At 43.5% G+C, this 22525-nt stretch overlaps 1 protein-coding gene and 1 pseudogene across 3 annotated transcripts in view; both read left to right on the top strand.

The window, feature by feature from the left end:
- The window catches only part of ASPSCR1 (ASPSCR1 tether for SLC2A4, UBX domain containing), a 249279-nt gene extending 230209 nt beyond the window's left edge, over positions 1–19070 (top strand). For 2 of the 3 annotated variants that reach the window (XM_029599052.1, XM_029599054.1), the window contains one exon: positions 18875–19070. In XM_029599052.1, coding sequence (XP_029454912.1) covers positions 18875–18888 — 14 coding nt within the window. In that variant the 3' untranslated portion in view covers positions 18889–19070. The remainder of the gene's footprint in view (positions 1–18874) is intronic. The other variant, XM_029599053.1, reaches the window with a different exon arrangement.
- A 1402-nt stretch (positions 19071–20472) lies between these two features.
- On the top strand, positions 20473–20677 carry LOC115091399 (annotated as a pseudogene).
- Positions 20678–22525: the final 1848 nt, after the last annotated feature.

The raw sequence follows: 22525 nt of genomic DNA, 5'->3' as shown, positions 1-22525 counted from the left end.
CTCTCTCTCTTCATATATATAAATCATAATTATAAGAGCTTTCTTTAATGAGCAATTACAAAAAAAACCCAACAAATTCAAACAGGTCTGAGGTGCTGGGTGTCTCCTGAGATAAATACTTTTCATAAAGTAGCACATGAAGTCCAATTCTTCTCAGTATTGTGAGAATTTCAGTTTTATTACCAGTGAGCCATACAAACTGCAACAGAGTCTATTCTCATTCAGAAGTTTATATTCAGCATAGTCCTGTCAGCATTCACATCTGAAATTCTTCATACTAGTCCGCTGACTCTCCCACAACTGCCTTCTGCTGCTGGTCATAACCAGGTCTTTGAAATTCAAACACGTGACCATTGAGGTTACAGCCCTCCTTCCATCACTGAGCCCTGTGAGCAGCCATAGGAGCACATGGTCTGTAGCTGTTCACATGCTGTCACAACAGCAGGAGAGCAGCCTTAGAAGCACATGGTCTCTAGCTGCTTACATACTGTCAAACTTGCAAGAGATCGATTTTAGTTGTGAATACTGGCATGTCAACACTATTTTTTATTTTTAAAGCTTTGATGTACTGCACAAAATACATCCCAGAGAAAACAGAACATATTATCAAAGGGACATACATCTGGAACTGGTAATGGGCTCTAATAAGCACAATTAGGAATATAATACAATATGGGGTCAATTTTCAAAGCCATCTAGCCGGCTAGATCAAAAGCTTTTGAAAATGTATCTGGACTGAGCAGCTAAATTTAGCTGTGCAAATTCTGGGTGGTCTCAGAGTGGGATTAGAATGGAAAAGAAAGTCAGCTTGCTAGCATTAATATTCAGTGCTGACAGGCTAATGTAGCCAGCCAAACCTAGATGCAGGGATAACTGACTTCAATCTAGCTGCTGTGTTTGCACCCGGAGGCAGCCATCTACACCTTCCTCCTACTCGATCTTAAAATATTATTGCTCCCCAACAGCCCCATCTTCCTGCCCTCCCAACAACCAGAGCAGCTTGTTGAGGACCCCTCTTGCTGCCACCTCTTGCCAGCTGTTCTGGCAACTGGGAAGAAGTCATTGGATGGAGGGGTTGTGTTATATTGGCTGTTTGGGCCGCAGGAGGGATTGAGTACCCTAGGATAGGTGTCTGCAGTCTTTCAAAACCGAAGAGCCATTTCATTTTTTTTCCTTTGTCCAATATATTTTGAGAGCTACAACCCTGTCATAAATTGGGACACTCATGTAAGTTGTCTCTTCCTCCCTAGCAGTCTCTTTCTCAATCCCCTCATCCCTAGTAGTCAGTCACTCTTTCTCATCTCCCCAATCATTAGCAGTCACTCTTTTGCTCAGTCTCCCCATCCCAATCTCTCAATCCTCCCAGGCTCAGCATTTTCTCTCTCTCAATACCCCCATCTTAGCAGTATCTCAACTCCTTACTTATTGTAATAGTTTGTCTCCTCCCTCATACCCAGTAGTCGTGTGCTCTGACCCCCCTCTTCATTATATCTCTCTATACCCTCCCACCCTAAGCAATAACTCTCAATGCTTACTTCCCCAACAGTCACTCTTTCTCTCTCAATCCTCCCCATCCTTAGTAGTCTCACACTCGCACACACTTTCTCTCAATCCCACTTTATCCCCATCAGTCACTCTTTCTTGCATTCCTCTCTATTCTCAGCAGTTACTCTTTCTTTCTCTGGCTCCCCTCTTCCCCAGCAGTTATTCTTTCTTTCAATCCCTTTCATCCCCAGCAGTCTCTCCCCATCCTACACCTCTTTGCAGTAGTCTCTCTTTCAATCTTCCCATCACACCTATCAGTCACTTTGTCTTTATTCCCTATCCTCATATACAGCTGTCACTTTGTCTCTCTCTCAGTCATGCCCATCTGGAGCCTTTTTGTTTTTTTTGTTTAGTTTATGCCATTGTGCACCAGTACCCCCATTATGGAGCCGCATTCAGGTCTTCAAATAGCTGTATGTTGCTCAGGAGCAGCAGGTTGTAGACTCCTGAAATAGGAGGAGAGGGTGCTTAATCAGATGTCCTGTTTCCTAGGAAGAGAGAACATAAATGCTTGGGAAGAGGGGTTCTTTGAGTGGACTTAATTGGTTATTTCCAGCACTAGCCAACTAGAGTTGTTGATTTCCAGCTAAAACTTTAGCTAGCAAAGTTTTATTGAGAACTAGCTTAGCTTACCTGGCTAAACTTTGGCTAAGCTGGGTGCTCGATGCTTTTCAAAAATTGATCCCTATGCTACCAATAAAGAAAAACTAAAAAGAAAATAATCTTGTGCTGGTCTTTTATGCCTCCCTGACATGTTTTTTGTATTCCATTGGCATCCATTTTCCAATTTGTATTAAAATTAGTTAGACCACCTGATTTAAATAGTTGGTATTCTGTCGACACGAATGATAAAATCAGTCATGCTAGTGGGTGCTATGTGATAGCACTGAAATGGACTAGCTGTCTCAGAGCTCAGAAGAACTCAAAAGATTCCTCAGGCCTCCTTTGTCTGAGCCATCGGATGGACACACTCTGCTTTTGCAATATTTGCTTTTTGCCACTCTAGATTGCCTCTAGCTTTAGAATTTTTTTACTCTTATTCCCTTTCTTTCTTCTCATAAACCTCCCCACTTTGTGAAGATTGAGTTTAATTTGGCAGATTCATAGTAGCATAGTAACATAAATGACTGCAGATAAAGACCAAAATGATCCATCCTATCTGCCTATGAAGGTGTTTAGAGTTGTAACTGCCACTCTGTACAGGTTACTCTCTCACCTTTCTTGTTCAGGGTTGTAACTACCGCTTCATGCTCCCAGTTCTCTCTGGCAGATCCCATTTCTGGCTTCAAGAGATGCCAGTATGGCAGGAAAATGTCCATCACCATTGGCCACTTTATCTGTTATGGATGTCTCGATCTGGACCATGTTGTCCCAAACTGTTCCCTTTGTGTTTGAATATCACCCAGGGTGAGGCATTGTGTTTGCGTCCTTGGTGGCTCTGTCAGCATCGGAACAGAATTTGAAAGAAGGTAAGGAGAGGACCTTGTCAAAATCTCATTCCCTGACAGGAGATAAGGGATGCCACTCCAACTCTAGAAGTGAGGTGCACCTAAACATATCATCAGTGTATTATTCACAACTGGAAGGTCAGTTAATATTGCACATGGTGATATCTAGATTCATGAAAAGATTGTGGTGCACCAAACCTCCTATCAAGACACCTCCAGTTCCTTGGGACCTAAATGTAGTCCTAGCACAACTCATGAAACCATCTTTTTAATCTTTGGAATTGGTAGAACTGAAATTCTAATCATGGAAAATCCTGTTCCTGATAGTTGCTTAAAGTATTCATCTCATTCTCTGTATCTACAGTTCTTTCACAATAGAGAAATCCTGCAGACACATTCAGTTTGTTCCAAAAATGGTATCCGCATTCTATGTAAATCAATCCATAATACTACAGACTTTCTTCCTAAGGCATAATTCTCACAAAGGAGAACAGGTCTTGCACATGCTGGAATGCAAGAGGTTGCTCTCCTACTACATGACGAGAACACAGCGTTAGACTGACGATATTCAACTATTCGATTCATTTGACCCCTACAAACTGGGGTCACAGTAGCCAACAGAACTTTATCTAACCGGTTAACAAGTTGCATATCTCATGGTTATAGTCTAGCACAGGGGTCGGGAACCCATGGCTCGCGAGCCAGATATGGCTCTTTTGAGGGCTGCATCTGGCTCGCAGACAAGTGTCGCCACACTTTCCCGCTGACCCAGCTGCTCCCCGGTCCTCCTCCGCCTGGGCTTAAAATGCTGTCAGCCCGGGCGGAACACGGCAGGACAGCTGGAGTCAGCGGCACCGGCGTGCTCTCTTTTTCCTGCCCCCCCCCCACGGCCCGGAAGAGGAAGTGGTGAGCATCGGGTGAGTGCGCGGGAAGAAGAGACCACGCTAGTGTGGTCTCTTCTTCCCGCACCCCCCCCCCCCGCGGCCCGGAAGAGGAAGTGGAGAGTATCGGGTGCCTGCGCGGCAAGAAGAGGCCACGCTAGTGCGCTCGGCATCGGCCCGAAGAAAAGAAGACTGCAGCGCGGCTCGGAGGAAAATGAAGAACTTCAACCGCGGCCGATGGGACGCCGCCTCCGCGAGGGCTGAAAATGAAGAGGTTAGCGTTGGGAGGAGGCTGCTGCTGCCGCGAGTTCCCGGGGTGGGGGAGAGAGAGAGTGAATGAGCGAGCAAGCTGTGTTTGCTCGCTCATTCACGGGGGGGGGGCTGGGGGGGGCTGTGTGTGTGAGTGAGAGATTGCATGTATGTGAATGATTGAGAGCCTGTATATGTGAAAGAGAGTATGTCTATGATTGAGAGCCTGCCTGTGAGAGAGAGAGCATGAATGTAAGTTTACGATTGGGAACCTGTATGTGTAAGTTTGTGATTGAAAACCTGTTTGTGTGAAAGAGTATGTGTGTATGATTGAGATCCTTTGTGTGTGAGAGAAATCATGTGTATGTATGATTAAGAGCCTGTGTGTATAAGTAAGAGAGAGATCATGTGTGTCTGTGTGTGATTGAGAGCTGGTTTAGGTGATGGAGCATGTGAGTATGTGATTGAGAGCCTGTGTTTAAATGAGAGAGAGAGACCATGTGTGTCTGTGTGTGAGAGCTGGTTTAGGTGATGGAGCATGTGAGTATGTGATTGAGAACCTGTGTTTAAATGAGAGAGAGAGACCATGTGTGTCTATGTATGATTGAGAGCTGGTTTAGGTGATGGAGCATGTGAGTATGTGATTGAGAGCCTGTGTGTAAATGAGAGAAAGAGAGGACATGTTTGTAAGCATGTAAATGAGAGTCTGTGTGTGAGAGAAAAAGACAGCATGTATTTGTGATTGAAAGCCTGTGTGTGTGTGTGTGTGTGTGTGTGTGTGTGTAAGCGTGAAAAGATAGACAGCATTGTGTGTAAATGCATAATTAAGAGCCTATATAAGTGAGAGAAAAAACATGTGTATATGTGAGTACTGAGAGCATGTGTGTGTATAGGTGTGTCATTGAGAGCCAGTGTGAGAGCGCTGGTATGTGACTGAGAGAGGAGAAAGTTCCAAGCAAACCACCCCACCTCCTGCTAATTCAGAACAATCTCAGGACACCTGGATATCAAACGTTCCCAGGTGTGCAGAGCAAAAAAATTTTTGTATCCTTATTATTTTTCATTACTGGGTCTTTGTGTCTGCAATTTTGAAATATTTTGTTGGTATCTGGAAATGTTTTATATGAGTTTTTAATTGTTGGATATTCCACCCATCAGCTGTTTCGAAATATGTTCTTTTTGTTAGTACAGTTTTACTGCTGATGATTTTATATTTCTTGATTTGTTTTATAAGGATGGGTGATGTTTCTTTTTTTCCTTTGTTACACTGCATACAGAGACTCTGGCTTGTTGCAGTTTCCAATTCAGTTTTTTCTGCATGCTTCTTGTTATGCGTTTTGGTCTCTTTATTCTATGTTAGGTGAGGGACAGCACGTGATTCAGGTGAGGTTTTCTGCTGGCGTGTAGTTTCTGTGTAGGACTCTATAGCAGCCTGACTTGGTCCGTTTTCCTAAAAGGAGATGTATTGGTGTCTTAAGGCCTGGTGTAATATTTTCAGAGACTTATTGTACTTTAAAAGTGTGATCTTACATAAAATGCACACATTTACTTGTATTTAGTTTTAAACATATTGTATGGCTCTCACGGAATTACATTTTAAAATATTTGGCGTTTATGGCTCTCTCAGCCAAAAAGGTTCCTGACCCCTGGTCTAGCAGAAATACACCTAATAGACAAAGCACATCAAGTGAAAGCAGTTGCATCAATAGCCCATCTATGTTCTATCCATATTGAAGATACATAGGTACAGCTGCAACATTGTCTTCCATTTACACTTTTACATTCCACAACTGAATGGACAAAATGTCTCAAAGGGATGGTATGTTTGGATAAGTAGTTCTGCACTGTAGCATGGCTCTGAGTTACTGCCAGCTTGCTGAAATCTTTAAATAAAAAAAAAATTGCAGGGCAGCCCTTCACCTGGGATTCCCCACTGCCATGGCCGATTTCATCCTGTTTGATGGAAAATGCAGGTTGCTTACCTATTATGGGGGTTCTCTGAAGATGGCAGAATAAATCAGAAACATACGCAATCACCTGCCTGAGGAGTTGATTCCTAAACTCTGCTATGGATTGAGGAGTCTCTTGAGTCAGCAGCTGTGGAGGAACTCTTAAAGAATATGTCCGTGTCAGTGCTATGGGATGACATCACCCACAAGTGTCTGATTTATCCTGCTGTCTATGAAGAACTCCATTACAGTTAAGTAACTTGCTTTCATGTACCCCTCTGTGTATTGCAAGAATGGTTCCCAGATTATCACATTGAATATTTCTTTCTGGTTAGAGAGAAGTTTCTCTGTATTAAATATATACCAGATTGCCTTAAACAAGTCTAGTGGGTTTTTGATTAAGGAAATAGGCTTACACTTGCATACACCTTATATATAGGACCTCAGAAGATGAACCAAGAGATTGTAAAGGATGGGTTTTCATAATGTCTGGGTTATGGCATCCTTCCAGTAGGATACCATAGTAAAGCAGCTTCCTTGCCCCAAAATAATAGAACATAGTATTCTGCGTATACTGTTCTAAGATCTCTGGATATATCCTGTGCAAACACTCAGGACCAGATTTTTGCATTGGATTCTTCCAGATTATTTTCTCCTAAACATCTTGGTAGCTATTTTGTGACCAAATCTTTTTTCTCATGCTTCCAAGTATCTATCTGGGAATGTTTTTACTTTCTCCCAGGACAAGCAGGATGGTAGTCCTCACATATGGGTGATGTCATCAGGCGGAGCCCGATTAAGGAACACTTTTGTCAAAGTTTCTAGAAACTTTGACTGGCACACTGAGCATGCCCAGCATGCCATGATCCCTGTGTCCACAGGGGTCTCCCTTCAGTCTCTCTTTTTCTGCGCTGCAGTTTGCCTCGCGTTTAGGAGCTCTGTGAGATTTTTCTTACAACTTTTCCTCACAGAAACACTTGAAGATTTACTTCACAAATAATTTCCCTACACTGGTCTCCCTTCACGTACATTTCATCGACGCTCAGTGAGTACTATGCCCTCTTCTCCGGTCAGTTCCTGTCACCTCACTATCGGTTTCCCCGGATTACCAACCGAATTGCGGCCTTCTTTTCTCCTTATGTCTATCGCCCTCTGTCCGCCCCACGATGCCCGCGAGTGTCCTTGCTGTGATCTTCCACCGGGTCCATCAGGGCTAGAGGGATTGGAACGTCCACGGTTCCCGTTGCGGTCACCACCAGGGCCACCATCCATGCCCCCATCTAACTCCATCGATGCCCTCGACTAAAGAAAATGCTCCATACTTCGGGTTCTCAAGCAGAGCCCTGTGCAATCCTTGGGACAGAAACAATGCCAGGAGCAGTAGAGGCACGGTGACAGTCTGTCACCAATGCCACCCGGGACAGTCAGGGCATCTTCCTCGGTGCTGGAGAATGACTGGGCCGAGCACCGTGGGAATCATCATCACCAGCACGGTGACAGTCCGTCACAGACGCCTTTCTGGACATCGGTGGCATCTTCCTCTGTGCTGGAGAATGACCGGACCGAGCACCGAGGGAAACATCGTCAGTTGCACGGTAACAGTCTGTCACTGACACCATTCTGGACATCGGTGGCAGTTTCCTCTGTGCTGGAGAATGACCGGGCCGAGCACAGAGGGAAACATAGTCGCAGGCACCGATGTGGTTCTGCGTTCGGTGCCACCACTGATATCACACAGTCATCAATGTTCATTGAGCCAGTTGCAAAGCGGGCCTGGGTACAAGAGTCTCCATGCTCCTCTGCACCCGAGGCATCAAGGCGTTCCCCACTGACACAGGTGCCAGGTACTGAGCCACCACAGATTCATGTGGAAGTGCCAGTAACGCCTAGCCTGTTTCCCCCTTTAGCTGCGCTACCTACACCAGCTTCCAGGAAGGAGCTGGACGTCCTTGTCCGTCAGGCTGTCCTCGATGCCTTCCGTAACCTACTAACACTGGAGCCATCGATATTCACACTGTTGTGGCACCTACCAATGACAGCCTAAGCCATCGACGCCGACTTGTCCTTCTGAGCCTCCATGAACCCCCCTATACCTATTCAGGGATCCTCGAAGTGCGATGGCCACTCTAATCCCGCTTCGGCACCGATCCCATCAAGACCTAAGAAAAGGACGGGTCTGAAACCATCCCTTTAGACCTGGTCACTAAAAAGGACCAGAAGTTTTCGGGAGGATCTAGGTCATAATATCTTCCAAGAACATATTGGTGTGTCATATTGCTATTTACCAGCTATATTTGACACAATACCAAGGGAACCTCTCTGCCATCCACATGAAATTCGAGCAGCATGTGATTGCTTCGAAACGTCCTCCCATTGCCAGCAACAGGACTCTGTACTAGATGGTAACCTGGCTTACGGCCCCTGATTTACGGCCCGAAGTCCAAGATAAACTAGCTGATCTGCCATGCACTACAGATAATCTCTTCGTGCACAAGGTCCAGCAGACAGTGGCTCAATTGCAAGACCACCGCGAGACCCTGCGACAGCTCTCTACGTTTTTTGCACAGCAAAGAGGGATGCTAGAAGGACCTTTTACCGCTTACGCATGAGACCAACTGATATCCAGATCACACCTGCTCCGCCAGTCGGGCAGGCTCCTGGATTTTTTAACCTTGTCAGAGAACAGAATGATCCATCCCACTGCGGACCAGGGCTCGGGATACCGTTCCCTGGCCACAACAAGGCAGAGGATTTTAATCCCGCTATTTCCTACTTTCAAAGAAAACAGGCGACCTCCCGCCCATCCTGGACCTCAGAAATCTCAACAAATTTCTTCAGAAAGAAAAGTTCAGAATTGTGTCTCTTGGCACCATGTTTCCCTTACTACAACAAGGGGGTTGCCTCTATTCTCTGGACTTTCTATATGTTTCAAGGTGAGTCAACAACATTTTCAATACCAAGTTCTGCCATTCGAACTAGCTTCGACAACTTGTGTATTTCACCAAATGCCTAGCAGTGACTGCCGCTCATCCAGAAAGAACAGCAGCATCCACATGTTTCCTTACCTGGACGACTGCCTAATAAGGAGTCAATCCAAACAAGGAACTCTAAATTCTCTAAGACTCACTATAAATCTACTACATTTGGCTGGGAATTCTGATCAACTACCATAAATCCCATATGGAGGAGATCTGGGCACTACAGTCGCAACGGCCTTCCTGCCCAAAAACCGCACAGACATCCTATCAAATTGTCCACATCTCTGCGTGCATGCAACATAGCCTCAGCCCATCAATTCTTCCATTGCTGGGCCACATAGTTTCCACGATCCACTTTTCTCCTATGGCCAGACTAGCTATGAGAAAAACTCAGTGGATTTTAAAATTTCATTGGCTCTAAGCCGTTCAACCACTTTCGTCCCTGATCCATATCACCGATCCAGTAACCAAATCCTCAGATGATCTTGGCCACGGTCGCATCCAACTTGGGTTGGAGAGCTCATATCAACACCCTCCAAACCCAAAGGGGCAGATCTTTAAACCTGTGCGTGGGCGTAGATTTGTTCGTGCAACCCGACGCGAACAAATTACGCCCGATTTTATAACATGAGCGCGCTGCCGCGCGCATGTTATAAAATCCAGAGTCAGCGCGCGCAAGGGGGTGCACAATTGTGCAACTTGCGCGCGCCGAGCAGCCTTCCTCCATTCCCTCCGCACCCCCATCCCTATCTAAAACCCCCTCCTGACCTTTATTGGGAAAGTTACGCCTGCCGGCCAGCTGCCAGCACACCATCCCCCGGCACGGCGGCTGTTCCGAAGGCCTCTGTCCCAACCCCAGAACGCCCCTTTTTCGAATCCCCGGGACATACGCGCGTCCCGGGGCTTGCGCTTGCCGCCGAGTCTATGCAAGATAGGCTCGGCGCACTCGGGGCAGCTTGGCGCAACTTTTTGGGGGTTACGCGCATATCCCTTTGAAAATCTGCCCCAAAATGCGTAGACTCTGCTCCATGAAAAGTCTCAGATCAACTTCCTGGAGCTTCGAGCCATGTGTTATGCCCTTTATGCCTTCAAACACTGCCTCTCACACAAAACTTTGTGGATACAGACAGACAACATAGCGGCAATGTGGTACTCGAAGAAACAGGGACACACAGGCTCTTATCTGCTCTGCCAGGAAGCTGCGCAGTTCTGGGCCTAGGTCCTTGCACACTCTATGCATCTCTGGGCCACTTATCTAACAGGCATACCGAACATACTAACAGACCATCTCATCGATGTCTCCATCCCCATAACTGGTCTCTGAATCTATGTGTAGTGAGCAAAATCTTCTAGCGCTGAGGTCAACCAACCATCGACCTCTTGCATCCGAATCTAACCACAGAGTGGACAGATTCTGCTCCCTACACAGGCTTCGAATGCGTTAGCCATGGACGCCTTTGCTCCGCCCCTGCAACAAAGGCCTCCTATATGCGTCTCTTCCAATACCGCTCTTAGCCAAAACTCTCGTGAAGCTACAGCAGGGCAGGTTTTCAATGATTCTCATAACCCCGTACTGGCCTCGTCAAGTATGCTTCCCCATACATCTCAACCTATCACTCCAGGAACCAATTCGCCTGCCCACAGGTCAACCTCATAACACAGACTCACTGATATTCTCAGGTACTTGTAGCTTCACGAAAACCTTCCACATGTAAATCTTACCATTCAAAATGGGCAAGATTTACCAAATGGCGTGCACAAAAAGGTATTGGCCCCTTTTTCCTGCCCACTCCATCTCTATTAGGCTATCTAGGATACCTTTCGGATTCTGATCCCCAGACATCCTCCGCATGGGTACACCTCAGTTCCATCTCAGCGTACCACCAGGGAGTAGGGGATGCCCTGTTAACGGCTCAACCTCTGAGTCGGCTTATCATGGGTTTTCTACAACTTAAGCCTCCTCTTCGATCACCGGTTACGGAATGGGGCCTAAATGTAGTGCTTACAAGGCTCATACATTTCCCGTTCGGGCCTTTGCATTCCTATAACATTAAAATTATTTTCCTCGTAGCCATCACCTCTGCTAAAAGGGTCAATGAGTTACAAGCCCTTGTTGCATACTTACCCGACACTAGGTTCCTCTGTGACCGAGTGGTCCTCCATATACTCACTGTAACTTTCTTCTTAAAGTGGACACAGCCTCTCACCTTACTCAGTCTATAGTCTGCCCACTCTTTGCCAAGGCCTCACTCTCACCAGGGCGAGAGGGTTTTGCACACCTTGGACTGTAAGCGTGCACTTGCATTCTATTTAGACCACACTGCAGTCCATAGGAAATCCACCCAACTCTTTTTGCTTCTTTGACAAAGACAAGCTGCAAGTTCCAGTGGGCAAACAAACTCTTTCCAACTGGCTAGCAGATTGTTTTGAATTCTGCTATGAGGAAGCAGGTCTTCCTCTCCAGGAGTGAATGCAGACACATTTTGTAAGGGCCATGGCAACATCGGTAGCACACTATCGTTCAGTACCAATTGCCGACATCTGCCAGGCTGCGACATGGAGCTCTCTTCACACATTCGCAGCCCTCTACTGCTTAGATAAGGAAGTCCATCAAGACTCTGCCTTTGGCCAATCTATCTTGCAAAACTTTGTTCCAGTATAATCCCCTACTCCTTCCACAACTACCTGCTGTGATTTCAGGCTGCCTCATTGCCAATAGCACCCCAATTATTGTGCCTGTTGTAATATGACAGGCTGATACAGTACAGTGCGCTCCAACGTGTGTTTTCCCTTACCCCTTATTCAGTAAGGGGCGGAAAACGCGCGTCCAACCCGCGGCACCTAATAGCGCCCTCAACATGCAAATGCATGTTAATGGCCCTATTAGGTATTCCCCGCGATACAGAAAGTAAAATGTGCAGCCAAGCCGCACATTTTACTTTAAGAAATTAGCGCCTACCCAAAGGTAGGCGCTAGTTTCTGCCGGCACCGGGAAAGTGCACAGAAAAGCAGTAAAAACTGCTTTTCTGTGCACCCTCCGACTTAATATCATGGCGATATTAAGTCGGAGGTCCCGAAGGGTAAAAAAAAGAAAAAAAAATTTAAATTGGGCCGGCGGCTGTCGGGCCGAAAACCGGACACTCAATTTTGCCAGCGTCCGGTTTCTGAGCCCGTGGCTGTCAGCGGGCTTGAGAACCGACGCCGGCAAAATTGAGCGTCGGCTGTCAAACCCGCTGACAGCCACCGCTCCGAGCTAAAAGAAGGCGCTATGGACGCGCTAGTGTCCCTAGTGCCTTCTTTTGCCTGTTTCTACTGCACCACCTAATTTGCATACTGTTTTGCGTGCGCTGGGAGAGCAGGCGTTCGTCCGTTCTCCTGTGGACTTTACTGAATCGGCCTGTGAGTTAGCCTGTAGCTTGCTAATCACCCATATGTGAGGACTACCATCCTGCTTGACCTGGGAGAAAGCAGAGATGCTTACCTGTAACAGGTGTTCTCCCAGGACAGCAGGATGTAGTCCTCACGAAACCCACCCGCCACCCAGTTGGGTCCACTTACATTTATTATTTTATTTTTTCGCTCGCGCTTTTTGCTACAAACGAGACTGAAGGGAGACCCCTGTGGAGACAGGGATCATGGCATGCTCAGTGTGCCAGTCAAAGTTTGTAGAAACTTTGACAAAAGTGTTCCGTGATAGGGCTCCGCCTGATGATGTCACCCATATGTGAGGACTACATCCTGCTGTCCTGGGAGAATACCTGTTACAGGTAAGCAACTCTGCTTTCCTAAGCAACAGTGTGTAAGTCTGAAGATCCCATTAGTTTTATTGTTTTATTTATTTACAATATTTATTATATCTATATCTCTATTGTCAAAAACTTATTTTTACAAACTACCAAACGTTTTCATCTCTGTCCTGAAAAGTCAATTAATAAGTATAGTTATGATGCAATACAGTACAACTTTGAATCACGTCCATAAAGATCTCGAGGGAAAGACCTGCTGGATGTACCATCTATACAATTAATGCATTTATTTGGAAACTAGGGAGAGGACTTTTACAGCAGCAGATCCCACTATATGGAATATGCTACCTGACAATCTTAGGGTAGAGAACTGCAAAGATTTTTTTAGGAAGAAAGTGCAAATGTTTTTGAGCGAGTGTTTGGGACCTGACCTTATAATTTGTCATTTTCTGTGGCATTACAATGGAGAATGTTGATTGATTTAAGCAGGGTTTTAAAAGTTTTAACTGGAAAGATTTTGTCCGATGTATATTTTGTCTGTATTTTTAAAATCATTTTTGTGAATATTTATTTATTTATTTATTTATTTATTTTGTATACCAACATTCGATCGAGATATCACATCGGTTTCCAGGTAACAGGTTGAATAGGGCGAGATCTGTCCTATTTTACATTTAACAAGATAACAATTGATTAAACTATTGAAGTAAAAAACATTGTAACATATGAATACAAATGAATGGGAATATAATTTGTAGCATCTATCCTATATACAATATATACAGTTTGAATTGGTTACGGTTACGATTAGTTCTGGTGGGAATAGGGGGGGAAAAGGAGGGGGTGGTTGTGAGGGGGGTGATATGCGGTAGTGCATGTAAGGGTCAAGTGGGCAGGTTTTCAAGAACATGCAGTTGAAGGGGTTGGGAATCCGGAGGGAAGGCTTTCAAGAACAGCCATGTTTTTAGCTGTTTTTTGAAGACTTGTGGTGAGGGTTCGTGTCTGAGATGAGTGGGGAGGGAGTTCCATAGGGTAAGGCCAGCTATTGTAATGGCTCGTTTGCGTGTTGCATTGAGGTGAGCATTTTTGAGATTTGGGATGGAGAGGAGACCTGTGTTGGAGGATCTGAGGTTCCTTTGTGTGGTGTATGGTTGGATACTGTTGTTTAGCCAGACCATTTTGCTATTGTTTATTTTTTTGTGTATAAGGGTGAGGGTTTTATACTGTATTCTTTGTGTGATGGGCAGCCAGTGGAGGTCTTTGAGAGTGGGTGTGATGTGGGAGGATTTTCTGTGGTTGGTGATAATTCTGGCGGCAGCATTTTGTAGGACTTGGAGGGGTTTGATGTGGATTTCAGGTAGTCCAATGAGGAGGGAGTTGCAGTAGTCGAGTTTTGAGAAAATAATTGATTGAAGTACTGTTCGGAAATCGTGCGGTTGGAGGAGGGGTTTGAGTTTTTTAAGTGTTTGAAGCTTGAAAAATCCATCTTTGATTGTATTGGAGATGTGCCGTTTAAAGTTGAGTTGGCTGTCGATTGTTACTCCTAGGTTTTTTGTGGATGGTGTGAGTGAGGTTCTTGATAAGTTTGGTGTCCCAGGGTTGTTTGAGGGGGTGCTCGTGAGAGGAGAAGGGGGACGGTCGTCATGGATGTGAATGATTTCTGTTTTGGCTTGGTTAAGGCAGAGAGATAGTTGGGATAGCAGTTTTGATAGTTTTGTACTGAGTTTGTTCCATCTTTCCATGGTGAGTTCAATGGACTTGGTTATGGGGAGTAGAATTTGTATGTTGTCTGCATAGACAAAGTAGGTGAGGTTGGCATCTGAGAGGTATTTGCATAGTGGGAGGAGGTAGATGTTGAAGAGGGTTGAAGATAGTGAAGAACCTTGAGGGACTCCATGTGTGAGGGGCACTTGGGAGGATTCAGATGAGTTTGTCTTGACAATGAAGGATCTGTTAGTGAGGTAGGATTTGAACCAATTGAGTGTAGTGTCTTGAAGACCGATTTCTTTAAGCCTGGTGAGGAGTGTTCTGTGGTTGATGGTGTCAAAGGCGGCTGATATATCAAGGAGTATCAGGAGGAATGTTTTGCCACTGTCACGACCTCGTAGGATGGTGTCGGTGAGAGCGAGGAGGAGGGTCTCTGTGCTGTAGAATTTTCTGAAGCCATGCTGTGTTGTGTGGAGAAAGTTGTGGGCGTCTAGGTGGTCTGTAAGTTGATTGTTGACAGTTTTCTCGATGATTTTTGCTAGGAATGGGAGGTTGGAGACTGGTCTGTAGTTTGCAGGATCTGATTTGTCGAGTTGCGGTTTTTTAATGATTGGTTTGATGATGGCGTTTTTGAGTTTGTCCGGGAAGATTCCTTGCTCAAGTGATAGGTTGATGATTTGTGTTATAGGTTTGACAATAATCTCTTTGATGAGTTTAAGGGTTTTGATGGGGATGGAGTCTACGGGGTGGGAAGCTGGGTTGGTTTTTTTGATGATGGGTTCAATTTCAGTAGATGCAACAGGTGTGAATTGAGTCCATGTGTAGATGGGTGGGGGGATATTTGTTGAGTCGTTTTGGGATGGGGGAATCTTGGCAATGATGTTGTCTACTTTGTCCTTGAAAAATTGTGCTAGTTTGTCACTGGAGATGTTGTTGGAGTTTGGTGTTGTGTCATTCTGGATAGGGTTGGTAAGTTCTTTGACGTAGGAGAAGAGGGTCCTTGGGTTGAATTGGTATTCGTCTCCATTGTTATTGAACCCTGCCTAGAATGTAGGAAAGTGTGGATAACAATTTTAAATAAATAAATCTCACCCTTCATCCTGGGCTTTATCAGAACTGTTTTGGCTTCCTCAAACAAAGGCAAAGCCATGTTTGTGTAAAGCTTTGAAAGTCTCTTTTAGGAGCATCTCTGCAGTAAAACATTCATTTTTACTGCTATTACCTGCATTAGACAACTCACACATGGTTTCCACCTAATAAGATTTATTTTAATTCTTGTTTTCGGAAGAGGGAAATTCTGGGCATGTATTTTACCTAAATTTGGTATCCATATTCACAGATTCTTGAACATTTTCAAATCCTACATTAGAGGCAAAATGGACTGCAAGGATATTGCAGTGATTGAAATTTTAAGTAGATCAATTTTGTCTCCATTAATTTTGTAGCCAGCCAGTGTCCTTAACTATTCTACTGTTCTGAGCATGGCTGTGAGAGATTCACTGGGCTGGGTCAGATACAGCAGCAAATTGGCAGCAAAAAGCCTAATTTTGTGTCACTCCCTAGTTAAAGGATGGTTAATCTGATATGCTAAAGGTTCTACAAGCTGGGGTTACGGTTTAAAAAAAAAAGTGTTGGATCAGGGCTAGTGGCAGCCACCACCTTCTACTTTTTCCTAAAGGGGAAAAAGAGGCAAGTTCAAAAAGGTTGCAGGTCAAGATGAAGAGACCACGTGACCCAAGATGGCAGCATAGCGGGTTGCCTGGGCGTCTTGCTCTCTTATTTATTTGTTTCCTCGGGGAATATGCCGCATTCAGCCCGCAATCGCAGGGTGAGGGAGCGTCTAGCCCCGGAGACATCCTCGCCACAAGTGCAGGTGGGGCCGATGGACGCCCATGTGGAAACTGTGGAGGGCTTGCTGGGAGTGGAGCAGGAGGAAGAAGCCTGCAAACTCCCCTGAACTGATGACAACTTTATCTCCGGTTGTAAGATCACCGCCCGAGAATGCAGCAGAGGCCCAGTCCCAACATCGCTGGAGGGACTCGGAGGGATCAGAAGCTGGTGCCCTGGGTGAGTCACTTGTTCCGGAGCCCTCGTTGTTGGTGGGAGAGGCCTCTTCACATCCGGGTGAAAATGCTGCTCCAACTGCTTTAATCCAGGGCTGTGATATAGAACCCAAATATCCTCCATTTCAGTTAATGGATTTGGTGAGGCCTTCGGAGTTTAGCCTCAAAACGATTTGGGAAGCAATTAACTTATTGAACAGTAGTGTTTCTTCACAAGTTACTAATATTTCTAAAATGGTACAAGAAGTGGATAAAAGACTGGGACTAGTAGAAAAAGATTTGGGTGAAGTTAAAAATTCAAGATCTACAAAATACAAAAATTGAAAGTTTAATTCTTAACCAACAAGAAATCATAAAAGAAAATAATTAATTCAATTTTAAGTTGGAGAATCTGGAAAATATGGCTCATACTAAGAATATACGCTGTATACATGTTCCGAAGATTCCATATGCTTCGCCTAAGGATATCTGGAAAAGGTATCTAATAGAATCTCTAAAGATTCCAGAAGAAAAGCTTCTTGTAGTCACAAAGTGTATTACATAATACATGCCAACATCTAAGAAGGTTACAGCTCAGGAAGAAGATAAGGCTCAAGTGAAAGAGTTACCAAAGATGAATATATCTGATTTATTGGAACAGTTAGAAAGATGAATATATCTGATTTATTGGAACAGTTGGATGAAGAAATAGTAGTGCCATCTACCTTGATTGTTACGTTCTTACTTGATTCAGACAAGGATTGGGTTTTCAAAAAGTACTTTCAGCATCAAAAGGAACTTTTTTTGAAATGTAAAATTCTAGTGTTCCCGGATCTATCCAGGCAGAAGTGCAGGTGCCAATTCCTGTTAAGACCCAAAGTACAGCAGTTGGGAGCATTAAATATTCTTAAATTTCCATGTAAATGCATGTTAAAAATATCAAGGGGTTTCATACCAATTTTTTCTTCCATCTCAATTAGTAAATTTCCTTAGTAAGGGGGAAGATTTGGGCCAGCTTCCAGTCTCTGGTTAAGGAAGTATTATGAAGCGCAGATTGATCTTGAAATAATATAACTGACCGGTAACCGCTAAATTTCTTCTGTTAAAATATTTCCTTTGGATTGTGGATATCTGTGTCATGATTGGTCCCTATAGTGGTCTAAAATATAACGCAAGTATCATTTTGGTTCTAAAAAAAAAGTTTTTTCCTCCATTTTGATGTGAAATTTATGCCTGAACATGTTTTTGCAATTCAAGTGTGTTTGCTTGATAAATATTGTAAAATGATTGATAAAAAAAAAAAAAAATGGAGATTGCCTATCGTTGGAGGAGGCCTCAGCCACCTACGTCCGACGAGCTGCTCAAACGCCTAGACGCTGTATGTCTTCTCTATCGACTCACGGCCCTGAAGCATCATCGTCTTTCTAAATTCAACCAAATCTGGGACCCATATATCTCCTGGAGATCCTTAACGTTTACAACTGTTTAATGCGATATACTGCACAGTTTTTCATTTATCCTCTACATATTTCCCATTTTATTATCCTATGCACAGCTTTTGAGTTGTTCTAGTCAGGAGTGACGCGCTCCGGTTATCGTCCGTCCACAACTATTTGGACTTTGAATGGCATGATGGGGGGGGGGGGGGGGGGGGGGGGGGGGGGGGGGAGGGAAGGTGATATCTATGTAAAGGTTGCTGTTGTTACTTCATTATGTTGTTCTTTCTGGTTGTTACATTCAGTTCTTGATGAATGTTCTGATGTACTAGAAGTTGTACATGTTTATTCTGTGTATCATGGCAATAAAAAACTACAAATTAAAAAAATAAAAAAGGTTGCAGGTCACTGACCTGGCAGAAAATCATCACTGTTTATAACCACAGTAAAGAGCAAGGTGCAAGGAAAAGACATGCGCACAACTCTGTTGACTTTCACCTTAACTTGTGGTTTAAGATATATTTCTTCCATCCATATGAGGAATTTGGGATCCCCTATAAAATATATATAGTCATTTGCTGCTGTTTTCTATATGAATATTTGTATGAAGTGCTGTTTTTCTTTAACGTTTTGGTTTAGTAGCTTTACTGTTAAGGATTTTTTTTATATATATACATGTCTGAGAACAGGCAGTATGGGGGAAAGGGCAGATCCAGGCCATGTGACTGGGGTCTCTGATTGATGTGAGGTTCTTATGCACGTGTATGAAGACAACACTGGGAGCAGGACTAAGAGCAGCAGAGTTCATATCGGAGAGACTTATTCTTGCTATTCCTTTGATGCAGTTGAATGTGCAGGACTGTGCTCATAATGCCTAATCTTGGTTTTTCCAGCAGGAAAGAAGTGAATGCTGGCTGCTACAGTCTGAAGTACTTTCCTTGGTTGGCGTGTGAAGGGCTTTGGATCACAACTTGCTGCATAGCTTTCCTTCTCTACTTGCTTGTTCCAGCTGCAGCAGGCCTGTACTATGTTGTGGTTTATAATAAATAAAGTTATATCAGCTTGACCTAGCTGATTATTTCATGGAAATATTTTCTAGTGCTAAAAATTTTTCCCATTCCATTCTTCTTTCTGGAGCCAGAAAACATCTTTGCTTGACTTTAATAGCAACATGAGGTTTATAACTGTTGATGAGGGTGCTTTTTCTCCATTTACAAGCTTTTATCTTCCCTCTCGGGGGTCCATGTATGACATTTGCCTTATGAACAAATCCACCCCAATGGGAGGGAAATACCTGGTGAGCGACTTTGTAGTGTCAGCGCCCTGTATTAATTCTGCTTATTATCCTAAGCCAGACATCTTAAGATTTAGTTCAATAGAGTACATGAATGCCTTCCCTTCAAAATGTCTGCTTCCATTTGGATGAGTGATGTGCAAAATGCATATAAGGAAAAATATTCCTAACTGTATGTACACAATGCTGGGCTCCACATTAGGAGTTACTACTCAGGAAAAGGATCTTGGTGTGACTGAGGGCAATACATTGAACTCCTCAGCTCAGTATGTAGCTACATTCATAAAAAGAAACAATTTTAGGATTTATTTGGGAAGGAATAGAGAATAAAACCGAAAATATTATAATGCCTCTGTACGGATCCATTGTGCAACCAAACGTTAAGAATTGTGTGCAGTTCTGATCAGCCCATCCCAAAGAGATATAGAAGAAATGAAAAAGTATAGAGGAAGACAACTAAAATGATAAAGGGAATGAAACATTTCCCTTATGAAGAAAGGCTGAACAGGTTAAGGCTTTTTAACTAGGAGAAGAAATGACAGGCATGGGATATAATAGAGGTTTATAAAGTCATGAGGGGTTTGAAACAAGAGGGAACAGTTATTTACCCTTTCAAGTACTAGGAATAGGAGGCACTCCATGATACTTATAGCAGATTTAAAAACAAATTTAAGAAACATTTATTTAGTCAGTGTACAGTTAAGCTGTATAATTTGTTGGCAGAGGATGCAGCCAAAGCTAACAGCATAGCTGGGTATAAAAAAGGTTTGGACAAGTTCTAATGGATTGGTCCACCAGCAATTATTAGTCATGTCAACTTGGTGATTGTCATCTCTTATTTCTGGGAGAAAACAACGGGAATGGATCTCTATATAAGAATCTTCTGGGTACTTCAAGTGATACAGATTGGCCTGAAGACAGGATATTTGGCTTGATAGACCATTGCATGGCTGCTCTTAATATGTTTTTATGATTCAGCACTCCAGCTGGTTGATGCTTCCTGTGCAGCTTGCCAGTTTGGGAAGCACACAAGTCCTAAAGACGGCCCACAGTGCTTCCATATCCAGAGACCTGGGTATTGCACAGTCTACCTGAAGTATTTATTCCATCATCAAGTTCTGGTTAAAATGTGAGCTTCCAGTTGCCATAGTCTTAGTTACTGCACAGTTTATTCTTTGCATTAAAACTCCTATTTCTGTGCTTGCTTCAGCAGCACATATACTAAAATTGGAATAAACACAGACAACAGAAAAAGACCATATGGCTCATTTAGTGGGCCCATCCACACTAATTGCTCGCCTCAATCACTACCACTCCTGAGATCCCCAATGGAATAAAGGGAAGATTAGCATAACTGCTGCATAAGGATAACATGCAAATTCAAGAAGTGTTCCATATTTTAGGTCATTTGATATGTCAAGGAGAAATTTAGAATTGCCTGATAATTTCATTTCCTTGCACTTAAAAAGTCATGGGATAGGAGGCAATGTTCTAATGTGGCTTCATAACTGGTTAAAAGATAGAAAATAGAGAGTAGGACTAAATGGTTAATTTTCTTAATGGAGAAAAGTGAATAGTGGACTGCCTCAGGGATGTGTACTGGAATCACTGCTTTTGAACATATTTATAAATGAGCTAGAGATGGGAATGAGTGAGGCGATCAAATTTGCTTATGATACAAAATTATTAAAAGTAATTAAATCAAAAGAGAATTGTGAGAAATTGCAAGAGGACCTTGCGAGACTTGGACATCCAAATGACAGATGATTAATGTGGACATATGCAAAGTGATGCACAAGGGAAGAGCAACCCAAATGATAGCTACACAAAGCAAGAGTCACCGCCTAGGAAAAGGATCTAAGAGTCATGGTGGATATTGTGAAATCATCTGTTCAGTGTGCAGCGGTGGTCTAGAAAGCAAACAGAATATTAGGAATTACTATGAAAGGAATGAAGAATTTCATAATGCTTCTGTATCACTCCATGGTAAAACTGCAGCTAGAGCATTTGTGCAATTCTGATTATTGCATATCAAAAAAAAATATAATGGAATTAAAAAAGGTATAGAGAAATGTGACTAAAATGATAAAAGGGATAGCATGATTCCCCTATGAGGAAAGGCTAAAAAGGTTAGGGCTGTTCAGCTTGGAGAAGACAGCTGAGAGGGAGATATGATGGTCTATAAAATGAGGAGTGGAATGGGTGAACATGAATCAGTTGTTTATTCTTTCAAAAAGTAAAGAATACTAGAGGATATGCAATGAAGTTACTATTATGAGAGATAGGAGAAAATATTTTTTTACTCACACATAATTAAACTCTTGAATTCGTTGCCAGAGGATGTGGTAAAAAATGTTAGTGCAGTTAGATTTAAAAAAGGTTTGGGCAAGTTCCTGGATTGGTTTGGCTGGACTTAAGGAGAAGAAATGATCAGGTAAGCCTAAATTTCTCCTTCCTAGTTATCCAGCCAGACCATTCAAGAGACGTGATGTACCTAAATTATCTCTAAAGCAGGTGGGAAACTAACAAACCTCTCAAATTCTCTGAACCAAAGGAAGCTTCTTCCCTGGCCTGAAGAGTCAGTAATGCTTTGAAATAATGTAGGGAAGACCAGGTTGCTGCTTTGCAAATTTCAAGCGGCTAAACTAAATGGAGCTCCACACATTAAGCTGCTTGTGCAGTAGTAGAATGTGCCCTAATGCTCTTGAGCAGAGGTAGACTGCTCCAATCATTTCCTTAATCCAGAATGCCACTAAAGCCTTAGAAGCTGCTTTGCCTTTTTTAGGCCAACTGAACAGCACAAACAGATGATCTGACTTTCTGAATCCATTGGTGACCTTCAAATATTGCAAAATAATTGTCCTCGCATTCAAAAAATGAAAATGAGTATATTCTTCCAAAATGAGTCCCTTTAAAAGGAGGAAAGACATCACCTGATTAAGGTGGATGGCCAAAACCACCTTTGGAAGAAAGGAAGGAACTGTATAGATCTTTACCATCTCATCAGAGAAAACCAATAAAGGTTTTCTGCATGAGAGGGCCTGCAACTCCAAAATCCATCTTGCCAAACAGATTGCCACCAAAAACACTATTTTTCCTAGTGTGTAGCAGATGGACTCAAAACAAATGGGTATAGTGTGCTCGTGCTAGCAGTTGGAGACAGATCTGACGTCAGCACGGGTACATATACCCCCACAGGAAGTGCCGCAAATCAGTAATTTCCGTCTCCAAAGCAGTTTGGAGCTACCTC

This window comes from Rhinatrema bivittatum, chromosome 4 (genome assembly GCF_901001135.1).
Source record: "Rhinatrema bivittatum chromosome 4, aRhiBiv1.1, whole genome shotgun sequence".
In the NCBI taxonomy this organism is placed as follows: Eukaryota; Metazoa; Chordata; class Amphibia; order Gymnophiona; family Rhinatrematidae; genus Rhinatrema; species Rhinatrema bivittatum.
Note: the sequence above shows the minus strand (reverse complement) of the source record. Positions and strands in the feature narration are given on the sequence as shown.